We start from the raw sequence: 15700 nt of genomic DNA, 5'->3' as shown, positions 1-15700 counted from the left end.
AAATAACTTTAGCTGGCTAAGGTAATAATCCACTTAGTGCTCTGTTTTGGTGTCACTCGCAAAAATGATTATTACCTATGTATGATTTAGTGAGTATTAAATAGCAATCTTTGACAATCAATATGTACAAACTTGATACCTTACGCGATAGCAAATATATAATATGTTAAGATCTATATTGCCCTAAGTTATAAACGGCGAGAGATGTATTCTCGACTGCATAACGGTTTATTAAAAAAAATTTTTGATATTGAATTATGAAGGGATTCTTACATAGTCTAAGAATCTAGCTCTGAATTTTGTCCAGTATAATGTGTTGTGTAGTATACGTTCCCGTTTATTTGAACGGGAACTCGACTAGAAGTCATAATTGCTACGGTAACATGATTCAGAAGTGTAGATCCTTGTCAAGGCATGATATGTGGCAGCATGTAAGTAATAGTCATAGATACTGTTGTAAGATGATTCATATGTGTGGATCCTTGACAAGACCTGGTATGCGGCTGCAGCTAGTTTCCTACAAGCTCGCCAATTATTGTAAAATCTATTCACCATAGTTGTCTTGATTACCGTTACATTACTACAATAAAATTACTTTTCTTATCGGCTAATGGTAATTTAATGATGGAAATTAACGCGACGTATTCTTATGGCTTTATTGCATACTTTAGATCAGGAAAGGCCTTTAGGCTATAGAACGGTGTAAGCGACTAAAGAATCTTCAGTAGGTTAATGTTACTAGAGACAGAATTCGAGTCGAGTAGGTTAAAAAAGATGTAATGTATTGAAGCTATCTACCTTACCAATAACCTTAATCGATGATATAGCAGCAATATTTGAGAATTGTCGTTGCTTGTACAACTTCCATCATTTAAGCAAAATTTAAATCGAATATTAAATTCTATTGTGTGTTATACGCATATGTAGAATGCAATCTATATCAAGGACAAATAAAGCTAAATCTTTATATTTAATTTAAAAGACATCAATGCCTCTTTCTACTAATTAAGACTATTTTCCATTATGCAAAATGAATTTTATGTTGATACAGGTGGAGAATTTATTAAAAGAAAATTAATTATTCCTTGATGAAAGCTGAGTGACCATTAGTTAGAATTATGCTCTGGCTAATTGTTATCCTATAGGGAGACAAGAATAATCGAAATTTTTTATTACTTATACTCTGCAGCAGAAAAATGATCATAACGAGTATTTTTCAATGCAGGGCTGATCGAAATTGATTGAAATTGGTTAAATTCACACGCTATCAGAAATGATGCTAAAAAAGTACCCGAACCCCAGGAGCTATTCATGTTGGTTACCAGTAGGAATGAACAGTTGTGAATACTACTAGCTAATTCATAATATAGCAGAATTATGATGTATATGTAACGCAGTATACTGTATATCTAAAAAGTAGTTTAAATTTGGTTTGAGTTAGCCTAACATCCTGTAGAAATGATCATCTAAGGGTTCTTTACAATATTTAGTCCACTACAACACGTTTATTTTGTTTGTAATCTCGCTTTTACATGATTTATGACTCGGTAAATGCCTAGCTATGTCGATCTATAAGCAGTATTTACTGATTGTTTTTGGTACTTCGACTATGATTCCAATCATATACTTCAGTAAAGTTCGTTTTTAATTACTATTTATTAACCAACCTCCAACAGCAGCTATCCCCTACTACCATGTAGTGATGATGAACAAAGAACATCTAAGTCTTATATATTAAGACACAAAATGAGACTAAATATTACTATTTCTATGTTATAGAATACTTGTGTTAATTAATTATTAAAACTAACCCTTTATATCGCCATCATGTTTGACTTAGTCTATTTTGATTTTTCAACTGTAAACAGTGTTATTTATTGTAACAGTTAACTATATTCTTATTGCTATTATAATTTACTAAGTTCTTAGTTATGGCGTATAAACGTTTATTTCACCTAGTAAATCGGAAATAAATACTGAATATTGTGTAATGTAGAAAATAGAAAGCAATTTAGTTTAGAGCGTAGGTGCAAATAAATGGGAATTTCACATTTACTTTAATGGCTATGCCATGCTACATACAGTATACCGCGCAAATATTAAAAAAACTATCGTATCAAGATTGTTATCTATAAACTTAGATACAGCATGCCCAATGCAATGATGCAAGCTTTCAGTTCTGGGGCTAAGTCGATTGCAATTATGTTAGTAAGATTCGCGAAATAAATTGCAATTAAATCTGACTTAAAATGACAATTAATACATAACAAATTGAGACCCAGATGAATTAGATACGAAATAGATTAAAATGGATTGAGGTTGTAATCCGACTTACACAGCTGATGTTTATATCAGCTGTTAAAGTAGCTATTCGTCGTCTTTCTCTTATATCAAAATTAAGTTCTGTAGGTGGAGGTTCTAAGAACTGCTTCCTTTTGATTTTACTTATAACCTTTACGTAATATTTTCCGTTTATGTCAGTCATATAGTAATGACCTTTAAAACCTGTTCTTAGATTTCAGGCTAAGTGGAACAAAATTTTAAGATAAACATAGACGTAAACTAGGAGAGTTGATGACAATAAGCCTTGTATGCCTTTTTTTATTTACTAACTTTCACTTTTATATTCTGATTTCTAACAGCATAATTTATAGACTAAGCAGAAGAAAAATGGCAAATATTAAAGTAAATTGTAATTTTATTACCTATGGCCATAGATAATAGAGTAGAGTGCCCGATGCTGATTCGAAAGTAAGCCGAATCTTTACAGAACTTGATTCGCTATATAAACAAAGCGTGTATACTGGTAGAGATCCATGATAGACTTTAAATGCTTCTCGTTCGATTCGGCCATAAGCCGTCAAATTAATTAGCCTGTAAATATCTAATGTTTTCCGAGGTTCGCCCTCTAAAAATTGTTGTGAAATTCAGAAAAATAGTAGATAATAGAATGCATTTCTAAACGATAATCAATTACTTAAAATATAAAATTTCAGACGGTCAGAATCACGATCAGGATTAAGCAATTTACTAGAGCGAAATAACGTTATATAAGTATTATATATTTTTGATTATGATCCAAAATGATGTTTTAGTTCACTATCTTATCTATCAGTAATATACATAGTTAAAAAAAAGCTATTGCCTTACCTTCTACGCCTAGAAAAACTTGCTGATCATATTTATTCTTTATAATGAATCGATCGGGCGTTATCGTGTAAGATTTCACTGTTAAAAACATTCCGTAAAAATTGTTTAATTCATAGCTATTTATTGCTATCTCTAAAGTTTTAATGTACTACATTTTGCTACAACATTTTCTTATAGCTGTTACAAAATTTCAATTCTTTATCAGATTATCACTGTATAGATATTTCTGTATTAACATATAGAAAAATTACTTTATAAAAGATCGGGTTATTGTTTTATTAGGACTTTATCAAGATTTATTAAATATTCTAGTCCAGGTGGACTATCCTGTGTCTGTTGAGCTGGAGGCATCCATGAAACAGTATTTGTAGGCTCCGATCCTTTAGCATCAATAATGGTAGATCATTGTATGATAAAAAACTGAAGTAATGGCTGGATTGTAAGCTATGCGTTTTCTAATACCTGGTTGATGAGTTACGGGAATAATAACTGGGTATGATGATCGCGATATCGCACTTCATATACTGGTTACTGTAGGAGAGTTTCTGAACCCGACGGGGATTGCTTGCTTCCAACCAGTAATAAATTATTTCCACAAGGTTGTGGCTATTCTGTTAAAGAAGCTTCTGCCATCAATATCTTTAGCTGGCTAATGTAATAATTGGCTTATTACTCTGTTTCGGTGTTACTTAAAGAAATAATTATTACCTATGTATGAATTAGCGAGTATTAAATGGCAATCTTTGATAATTAATAAATGCAAACCTAACACTTTGCGCGATAGCAAATACATAATATGTTAAGATCTATATTGCCTTAAGTTATAAACGACAGAGATGTACTTTCTACTACATAAGGGTTTATTAAGCATACTGTTTTGAAAATTATATAAATAGGGCCTTAAATTACTTAAAATCTATTCATTCAAAGAAATACAAATCGGTTTTATTCCGATAAATATAATTTTATTAAATTGCGAACTGGCAATGTATCAACACAACAATTACCATTCTTTCTTCTAGCCATCTATTTAGTTACCTTACATTAACTCATTATGATACATTTCTTCAAAATAAATTTTAATTACATCAGTGTGTTTCTACGTGTACATTCTTGCATATTACGTTGCATTATCTTTACCATTACTGTAAAATGTATTTCAATATGGACCGTTAATGCATAAGTAATAGTCATAAATGCTGTTGTAAGATGATTCATAAGTGTGTATCCTTGGTAAGGCATGATATGTGACAGCAGCTAAGTAATAGTCATAAATGCTGTTGTAAGATGATTCATAAGTGTGGATCCTTGGCAAGACATGGTATGTGACAGCAGCTAGTTTTCTACAAACACAATGATTATTATAAAATCTATTCACTATAAGTATCTTAATTACCCTTACGTTACTACAATAAATACTTTTCTTTTTGGCTGATGTTAATTTAATCATGGAAATTAAAGTGACGATTTCTCATGGCTTTAGTGTTTTAAATCATCGAAGCCCTATAGGCTGTAGAACGGCGTAAACTACAGAAGAATCTTTAGTAGATTAGTGTTATTTGAGACAGAATTCGGGTCGAATAAGTTAAAAAAGATATAATATACAGTATAGCAACTAATCATCTTACTAATAACCTTAATCGGTGATATGGTAATATCTGAGACTTGTCGCTGCTTGTACAAGTTCCATCATTTAAGCAAAATCTAAATCGAATATTAAGTTCTATAAGGTGTTCTACGAACAGTATAAGTAGAGTGCAATCGATATCAAGAACAAGTCCAGTGAAATCTTCAAATTAAAATTAAAAGACATCTATGAATCTTCCTACTTATTATAACCCATTTTCCAATATGTGGAATGAGTTTTATGTTGATACAGGTGGAGAAATTATTAAAAGAAAATTACTTATTCCTTAATGGAAGCAGAGTGACGATTGAGTAAAATTTTGTTTTGGCTAATTTTTATCCAATAGGGAGACAAGAATGATCGAAAATTTTTTACTTGTACTGTACTCTGTAGAAGAAATGATCTGTAAAGAGTATTTTTCAATACAGGACTGAACCGAACTGACTGAAATTGTTTGAATTCACACGCTATCAGAAAGATGGGCTAACAGGGCATTAGCATCCCAGCAGCTATTCATGTTGGGTTCCAGTAGCAATGAACAATTGCGAAAACTACAACCTAATTCTTAATATTGCAGAATTATGCCATGTATATATAATACAGTATATCTAAGAGCTAAATGAATTTTTTGTTCGAGTTAGCCTAATCCCTTGTAGAAATGATCATTTGATGATTCTGTACAATATTTAGTCAACTACAATGCGTTTATTTTGTTTGAAATCTTGTTTTTACATGATTTATGAGTCAGTAAATGCCTAGATCTGGCGGTCTATAAGCAGTATTTAATGATTGTTTTAGGTACTCTAACTAAAGTTCCATTCATACACTGCACTAAAGTTCCTTTTTAACTAATATTTTCTTAACCGACCTCCAGCATCACTTATCCCCTTCTACCATGTAGTGATAATGAACAGAGAACAGTAAAGTCTTACTAATATATTAAGGTACAGAATGATACTCATCATTACTTCAGTATCAAAGAATTTTGCGTTAATTAATTATTACAACTAACCCTTTATATCGTCGTTGTATTTTACTTAGTCTATTTAAATTGGTTGGCTGTAAATACTGCAATTTATCGTAACATTTACCATATTCTTATCGCTATTCTACTTAACTAAGTTCTTGCTTATGGTGTATAAACGTTTATTTCACTAAGACAATCGGAAATAAATACTGAATATTGTGTAACGTAGAAAATAGAAAGCAATTTAGTTTAGAGCGTAGGTTTAAAGAAAGAAATAATGTAGAGCAAAGAAAACTGATAGTCTGAAATAACAAAGCATAAAATGGAATTTTACATTTTATTTCAATGGCTATGCTACGCTAGCTACATATACTGTACAAATATTAAAAATAATGTCATATAGAGAGTGCTACCTGGATTAAATAGATCATCTAGTACGTCATATTTACATTTTTTTGGGCTTTACAAGATATGTCTCCCTGATTTACAAATCATTCTGTTGTATGTGTATATCGTTTGAAACAGTATTGCTATTTTACTTATTCATTTATTTATGTTAAATTTTCTTGATTTTATTGCAGATAAACTATCGCATGAGAAGATGCCGTACCAGTTTAGATAAATTCTCTACGCAATATTTATTCACAGGCACAAACCATAAACTACAAAGCATAGCAGCAATTAAAAATTGATTCTAGGATTACAGTCATTATTTTTTTACTAACCCTGGCACTTGAATTGCTTTACAAAAATAGATTATTATTCGAAATTTTATCTTGGTTCTATTATTATGAAAGATATCGTTAAGCAACTATTTATACTTTATGTCTATTAAGTAAAATAGATTCTCATTATATGGCCCAAACTAGAAATTGCAGACATTGATATATATCGTGATACTTCCTAACGACCTTTGATAATTATAATTATAATGAACCGAATTTAAATTTTCTTACCCAATTTACGTGCTACTATACGGTTTCGGTGTTCGGACACGCAATCAAAATAATAAATATCCTAAAAGAAAATGACAAAAAGGTAAAGAATGATATAATCTATCACTTAAATTCTAGCAATTCTATGAAGACTCTTAAATCAATATTTATAGTGAGACGGGAATATTAGGACTTCTATAGAAAATAATTACTCTGCTTAACTGGGTCTTGTTCCGAATAATTTAGTAATGATATTAAAAAATCGTTATTGCAGTACTGACTGGGGTATTAAATATTACAAACTTGCATAAAGCATGCCAATTGCAATAATACAAGCTTTCAGTACTGGGGCCAAGTCGATAGGAACTAAAATATTGTAATTTATTTATGGTTTTGATATATAATAATTGAATTCATGCTATCAGAGGTTTTACCAGTTGAAAATTACACGATTAGCAACTCTAACTTAAAAAATAGATACAATATTCCTCGCTTAATCGGTAAATATAGCATTTTAGTATTAGCTTTCGCTAACGTTCACTTCGCCTTAACTGAGAAGTAGCGTATGGTATATCAAACATTTTCTGTTATGGTACATTAATCCTTTTACTTGTATTGCCATTCCTTGTATAGTATATTTTTAATACTGTAGCTTTGAAGCTATATAAGCAGTATCATCGACTGTTAAGAATTCAGTTCTATTGCAATCTTTCTACATGCACTCGTGTCTTTCACAACTAATCATGTTCCCGGCACTAATTGCTATAAAATTGATTGACTCCTCAATTGTCTATCTCATTTGATTAACTGAACATAACATTTAAATGTGTTACAGATGTAATATTGATATCTCAGAATTCAATTTATTGTTATACAAGGAATCACTTGTTGAAAGCTGCTTACAGTTAATTTCTAATTTTATATCTCAGAATTCAATTTATTGTCATACAAAGAATTACTTGTTGTAAGCAACTTACAATTAATTTCAAGATTATGCTCATGAGACAAGGCTTCATAACCAAACCACTCTTTCGTCATCATACCAATTTTAGTATTCTTTATGCAATCGAATATCTATGGAATATCAATGGAATAAAGTTAACAAAATTATTAACTTGGATTAAAATTCCTATCTAAATTGATGATTTTCATCTAATGGTGACCTAAATACGTTAGATACGCTAAAGAATTAAATAAGTTTAAGTTTTTATTGGAGTGTGTGCGTATGTTTGCAGCAAAGATGAGCGATCATTATTATTTGTCTTGCCTCAAAATAAGCTTCCGTAGGAGGGGGCTTCACGAAGACATTCCCTTTATCTTTATATATAACTTTTAAATAATTTTTTTCATTCATGTCGGTTATAAGTAATGAGCGTTATAGCTAGTTCGAACGTTACGTACAAGAACAGAATTTTTAAATTACTTAATAAGTACTTATGATTCATGACAAGAAGTCTCGCTATCTCCTGTTTAGTTAAGTTTTATACTTAGTTCGATGTTAGCGGAGATTATTCATAACATATCATGCAGAAGTAGAAATACAAATATTAGGAAGGGTTAGAATTTGGCTTTACTACTTACGGCCGAAGTAAATAGAGCGGAGTACCGGATGGCGATTCGAAGGTAAGTTGCATCCGCATACGCGCAGATGTTGACAAGCAATAACAACATAAGTGTGCTGGTAATGGACCACGATGGACTTTAAATACTTCCCGCCCGATTCCATCATAAGCCCTCAACGTTATAGGCTTAAAAAATTCTAATGCTTGCCTAGGTTCACCCTCTATAAATTGTTATAAATTTGGAAAATTAATAATTACTTTCAGTAATTAGATTTTCTTTCATGATTACGGTAGCAATCAAAAGGATTGTTCACTTTATCAACAGCTTTATAATATATATTAGATTAAGATCTAGCTATTTACCTTCTATACCTAGAAAAACTTGCTGATTATATTTGTTTTTAATAATAAATCGATCGGGAGTTATTGTATACGATTTCACTATTAATAATATCCAATGAAATGTGTTAAATTTATTGCATGAATTTATCGCTAATTCATATGAATCTAAGAAATTTCAATTTATTATCTATGTAAAGTCATAAATAAAGTTTTATTTAATTATTAGATTAGCACTGCTACAATTATGGTTAATTGGCAGATATAAAAATTACTTTCCAAAGGATCGGGTTGTTGCACCATTACCAGTGTAGTAAAAGGACTAAAAGTAGAGTCCTTTGTAGTTTTTAGTATGTAATTAGTATTATTTTACTATAGAAAATACCTAGAAAGTGATAGTGTCTTTAAGTTTTCCCCTGCCAAATCATCATGTCGCCATCTTTTCTTCTTCATTATTTTGCAAGGTATTATATAGATTACTATAGAAGTAGCCCTATAGAGCAAATGCCTAATCTAAAGAAAGGGCGTTTGATCGTCTATTCAAATTGTAAAGAAATTTGACTTAGTAGCAAAACCCTATCCTTGGAGAAAGGGGATTTATAACATGACGATAAAGTACTGTAATGTAGTCTATACTCGTACAGTTACAGTACAATCTGACGCTAAAACATCAACTGTCAATACTCGCGAATACTAAGCGATATTAATGTCAGAAAAGTAGTCGTAGTAGTCATATAAATTTTTTTTGATAAGCGATTACTGTGATCTTCATAAAAAGCGAATTTTTCCGGATTTGTGTCCGATATAGTTTTCGGATTCTGTAAACTAAATCCTAAAATTAAAACAAAAAATTAAAACAGATAAATTAATACAGAAAAATTATAACAGATAAATTAATACAGAAAAATTATATCGGACATAAATCCGACCGGTTCCGGAATCCGAATCCCAAAAATCCGGACATGATACAGATCATAGTAATCGCTTATCAAGAAATTTTATGTGACTGCTACGACTACTTTTCTGACATTAGTATCGCTTAGAATTAACAGTTGATGTTTTAACGTCAAGTTGTACGGTAACTGTACGATTATAGACTACATTATTACAGTACTTTACCGTCATGTTATTAATCCCCTTTCTCTGTGGATGGGGTTTTGTTACTATGTCAAATTCATTTACAATTTGAATAGGCTATCAAATGCCCTTACTTTAGATTAGGCGATTACTTTGGGCTATTACTATAGTAATCTATTGTAAAATAATGAAGAAGAAAAGATGGCGACATGATGATTTGGCAGGGTAAAACTTAAGGACACTATCACTGTCTAGGTATTTTCTACAGTAAAATAATACTAGTTACATTTTAAAGGTATAAAGGACTCTACTTTTAGTCCTTTTCTACAGTAGCAAGGCACTTAGATAACTCTGACTTCTTCCCCTGCTATAATTCTTTTAATCATAAAATATGTCGTTAACAAAGGTCGCGTCCATGATCTTTTCATAAAAGTTGGTGACAGTATAATAAAGCGCACTATATCAAACAAACTAATTAATTTAGATGTAGCTATCACACACCACTAACCTAACACTTAGAAGACTTTGTCTCAAAACTTTCTATAGTAATACATTCCATATTTGATTGCATTATTAATAGTTACATTTGATAATATTAGATTTCTAAAAATAGATATTATCGTGATGCTAATATTAACTAATTTTTAATTACTGCATTAGAACTTGTTAATTACCAACATTAACCAGTTCTCTAAGTATGGTAAATAAATCGATATAAATTAATGTACTGTCACGGCGAAGATGCCCTGTACCTTTATAGTGTTGTACATTAATAGAAGAGTAAATGATATTTTAAGCTAGTTGATTCACACTATGAAACAGATTGATCATCCGTTTGAGGAGACGTCCTATGTTTGATAGCTCAAGTCTGATTGTAGGTAACTTTTTTCCGCAAATAGATTTAACAACATGGATTTAAGACTGCAAAGATGTACTTGGAGACCAGGCTTTACTTTTTCTGAGCTCAGGATTCTTTAAACTAGATTTTTCTTCTAATTGATTATGGCTTTAATATTTTTAAACTCTACTAAAAAAGCCATTAAAAAATTCTCTCTACCTGAGACAATTATTTTATGGGAATAACATCAAATAGAATAGTTGTGTAATACTTCTGTTGTACTTTCGTACCCCTCAGTTTGTTAGCTTACGATGCCGATAATATATATTATATTGCCTACGACAACGTACAATATATATATATTGTCACACTTATAAATTTAAATTTTAACTTTTAAAAAATAGAGAGACTTCATAGTCAAACCAGAGCTATTTCTTTATTTGATTATCCGTAAATTATTCGGTTAACTTGAATTTATTCCATAACATTCAAGGATCGTAAAGATACTGTCCATGCTAAATTACCATTTTAACAGAAGTGGGATATTTTAAGATAGACAATCTTAGCTTAAAAACTTATTGATTATTAAGATTGAGTACTTTAAATATTACTATTAGACCAAACTGTTATTATACGGGAAACTGTAAGAATTATTATGCAGCATAATTATGGAATAGAAGGAATAAATAGTTTAGTGACGGCTGTTTATTCATTGAATGAAACTAGCTTTTTCTAGATAAATGTTAAGAAGAAATAATTACCGAGCCTAACTCAGTTACAACAGATTCTCAGATAGCAGATGAGAGGTAACGGAAGAGTTCTGATCGAATTTCATAAATGCTTTGCTCAAATTTTAATTAGCAAAGTGCGAACGAGCATTTTCAGTACATAAATTATAATATTTGAATAAGCATGCCTTTTAAGATCTACTGTAGTTATAAGCATTACAAAATTCAGTTTTCAATATTACACATTCGAAGGCAATATCATCGAATCCACCAGAATTTTAGCATTGATAGGTGAAGTATCTAAGAAATTCTTTGCTTAGCCTTTGAATAAAGATCTACCTGAACTTTTTTTTAGTCCAGCGAATCAATAATCTATAGAAAGTTTATACCACCCTTGCTTATGTCAATCCTTCATGAATAATTTATGAGCAGATCCTCCTTCATCTCTATTCAATAATCATTTGTTTCCATTACTCTATTGCTTCATACAGGTAGTAACTAGCTATAAAAAGAGTAGAGAGGACATTTTATCGCGTCAAAAAGGCCTCTGGAAGCCATCGTTAATAAAGACTACGCAAACTCCATTAAAAATAGCAGTGGATGCAAGACGCACATTGATCTTGTTGCCAAACCGGAAGAGATATCGAGATTTGCATTCAGTAAGTATCATTCAGAATTGCGATTTTATTTCTTGTTTCTAACATGAACTCATCCTAATCAATCACCAAAGATGTTCTCGTTGGGCTAGAAAGGCTTTCATAAATGGTCATGCCTTTTTAGCGGTTCGGTGGGCTAGTAAACTAATTTTGGAAGTGATCTAATTTTATGCTTACTTTCGGTTGGATTATTGCTTGAATGCAGTGCAAGCATTTCGATCAAAATTATATTTTTCGTTACTCGATGATCATTCTAGTTATGAAAGATGCATGATGAACCTTTAGGAAATATTCAAGCTAATCTTCTGCATGTTTAGTCAACGTTTAACTACGATGAGTATGATAATGGCTATCGTTTTAGGCATTGAAATGAACCATCAATCTATATTGCAAAGAGAAGTAAGAACTACATTAACAGCAGAGTTTACCTTAGTTTATCTAATCACATTCGTAATAGTGGGGATGGCCGTTAATTAAATCAAGATTCATTGATTTGCAATAACGTAAAAAGATACAAGAACTTCATCAGTAACTTATAGTACCGTAATTTATCGAGTAACCTTCTCATTGCAATATGCAATTGTTTAAGTTAATAAATAAAGATTCAGTGGTTTAAAGTAAAGTAAGTGCCCAATAAGCATCGAAGCGAAAAATTAATCTGTTGTACAAGGAGAAGTAACAACAGCATTAGTAACTTATCATACCCTAATTTATCGAATCAAATTATTTCAAAGTAACAAATAGTCATTTATTAAATAAAGATTCAATGATTTAAAATAAAAATCAATGTTAGGCATCATCATAAGCATCGCAGTGAATCATTAACCTGTTGCACAAAACAAAATAAGAATGGCGTTAGCAACTTAGTTAACCCTAGTTTATCTGATCATATTCTCTAATGAAACGAATAATAGTTAAGTAAGTCAAGATTCTATCGTTTAAAATAAAGTGAAAAGATGTAGAACTTTATCTTGCTTTCGACATACTGATATTGATCGTGGTTAATAATTCTATTTCATTCACCTCAGATAAAATTTCGTGGAGTAAACGTAATCGTTATAGATCCAGCATGGACAATCCAGACATTCAGGCTGCATTGGATAAAAATAGTGATCAATTCCTTAAAATTGTTCCTATCCAAGAATTGTTTACTAGGCTCAAAATGAAAAAGATATTGAGTACAAGACAAGTGACGGATATCAAAGCTTTAACCCACACAGAAGATATGAATGGAAGGCTATTAGAAATCTTAATGGAAGAACGTGCAGAAGAGGATTTTTATACGTTTTGTGACTTACTTAAAAGCAATGGTGTTAATGTTGTGAAATCTTTCGGTGCTAAACTACAGGATGATGCTAAAGGTAAACAATCTTTCAATTGAAGTGAATATTATTGCATGAATAATATAATAGTGCTATATTGATAAGTGAACTCTAACCCTTCCTAATTAAATTGATCTATATTTATTACTAGAATTGCCAATTTTATATATTAGTGGTCTATACCTAAACTAATTGATTTCATAATTGCAGGAACGCCTATCAAGCTAGTACGGAAAGATCACCGAACAAGTAAGTTAATTTATTGAATCTAGCTTGTCCTTCTTGTTTGCAAGCAAGGAAGTAATATTAGAGATAGCTACTGATAGAAAGTATAATGATTATTGTAGCCCTGATAATACTAGATTATACTAATTACTAAAGAAATACTATGAGCTATTTATTAATACTGATCTGATTTGTTAAATATGGATTAAAATCTATCAACGATCTCACTAATCATAGATCCTAATGGACAAGATGTTGGTTAGTATTTCTTTCAAGGAAATTAAGTTATAGCGCTACTATAAATTTAAGCAATATACAACGTAAAATGTTCAGTTCATACATGAATTCCAAGTAAGTGATCTAAATTTAATATGATCTCTATTCATACAGTTGACTCACCGATGGAAGTAGAATCAACATTGTCAGGTTAGATTACGATAACAAGTACATCTGAGTGATTTTGGTATCGATGTTTAATATTAATTACTGTATTAAGCTTCTATCACTGAAATCATGCAAATTCAAGACATATAAGGATTGATAATATAATTAGACAAGTTTAAGGGATAGCTACATTTGTTCAATCTTGCTTCTAGAAATACCGCTAAAGTATCTAATTGAAATTAATCTTACCCAATCTTATTTCAAAATGATTTCATGGAAATTTTAGCTAATGTGAAGGGCTACTTTTACACTGTCGCCGACAAAATTGGTAATGACTGGACTAGATTAGCGGGCAAGCTTAACGAAAATATAGATGTAGGTGTTATTGCAGAGGAGCAAAGTGTGGTTTTCAATCGAGCAAAAGCGGTCTTGAGCAAATGGTATAACATGTCCGGTAATGAAGCAACCACTGAAGCTTTAGTAAAAGTGCTTATTGCAATTGACAGGAAAGATATTGTGAAAGATTTCGTGAGTGTTAAGTAATTTATTTTCTAGTTTTCTAATTACCTTCCTTACATTCGCTTCCTTGTAATGCAATAGTTGAGTTTCATACTTTGAAGAAAGTTACGGCCACTTAAGTGCTAGTAGATTTTTGTAAATTAAGAATAAAAATTTGACATTATATTGATTTTTAGTACACCAACAGAATCATCTTGGTAGATTTAAATATTCTTAAATGTTATTCATTAGTTTAGGTAAATTATCAATGAAAATTTCTCTTTCGGGGCAAATAATGGAACCAAGGACAATCAATCAGCGAATAGAAACTGATAAAATCAAAGGAACTCTGTATCCGGGAGTATTTCTAATTGGTTTTATCGAAGTAATAAATCGATTAGATCATTCAATACGTCAAGTTTTGCAAGCAAGATCTACTCAGACGGGAAATAGCTTGAGCAAAATAAAATGACGACATTCAAGAAACAAATTTAGTTATTTTCGTATTACTTTTAATTTTTGGCTGTAAATTAATTTTTAAGGATTACCCCTTAGTTCGAACTTGATTGCAATTTTTTATTTTCTAAATTGTAATGATTAAATAACACTATCACTAAAATAATTTTAAGACTTCTAAATTATAATATATTTTAAGTTTTAATGCGCTAATGGTTTATGTTTATCCCATACAAATATTTGATAATACTACCTTAAAATCCTTGAAGAATACTCTAGCTATCGTTCTTATATTGGTTGAGTGACAAATATTATCCTTTGGTTCTGTTCTGCTGTAGTAATAAAATGAATCTACTCATAATTGTATTGTTGATATTTGGAATGGATATAAAATATAGTTTAATACTGTGATATATCCCAATCACGAAATTCCAAAATTTAGAAAAATAAGGACTTTATTGAATCTTATACAAAGATTAACTACACACAGCTCTACTCTAGCCGATTACTACTACTAAAGACTTCTAGAACGAACTAACAGAATAATCTAAAGTTGCATGCTTTTATACTTTTCGTAGCATTCGCAGCTACAATCCGCATGGCACCTTTTACCTTATTTTACACTTAGTTAAATTATTCTTAGTAAGATTATTCTACTGCGGACCATCATTAATCCAATATGGATACGACTACAGTACTTACGTAGATATTATTCACACCAGCCAAAGTATAATGAATTAACCATATCCTAATATATGATTTACAGTTCTATTTTTACCTATAGCTATATTAGTAACTCAACAGCTTACTGTATATAGTCATCTGTACTCTAGCATAGAGTCTCTACCACTACAGTCTATAGTTCTAGCTACCAAATATATCTTAGGATAATATCTACCGTACATTATACTAAACATGACTAGCAGTCTACAATAA

At 30.8% G+C, this 15700-nt stretch overlaps 1 protein-coding gene across 1 annotated transcript; it reads left to right on the top strand.

Annotated features, from left to right (window-relative positions):
- Nucleotides 1–12948: 12948 nt before the first annotated feature.
- TRIADDRAFT_59579 (uncharacterized protein) lies at nt 12949–14353 on the top strand (the record flags this gene model as incomplete). Its single annotated transcript, XM_002115618.1, has 5 exons — nt 12949–13240; nt 13412–13450; nt 13664–13684; nt 13817–13852; nt 14097–14353. The coding sequence occupies 5 exons, from the start codon at nt 12949–12951 to the stop codon at nt 14351–14353; spliced, it is 645 nt and encodes a 214-aa protein (XP_002115654.1).
- Between the last annotated feature and the right edge of the window lie 1347 nt (nt 14354–15700).

Source organism: Trichoplax adhaerens, genomic scaffold, assembly GCF_000150275.1.
Source record: "Trichoplax adhaerens TRIADscaffold_11 genomic scaffold, whole genome shotgun sequence".
NCBI lineage: Eukaryota > Metazoa > Placozoa > Uniplacotomia > Trichoplacea > Trichoplacidae > Trichoplax > Trichoplax adhaerens.
This window is presented reverse-complemented; position numbering and strand designations above follow the sequence as displayed.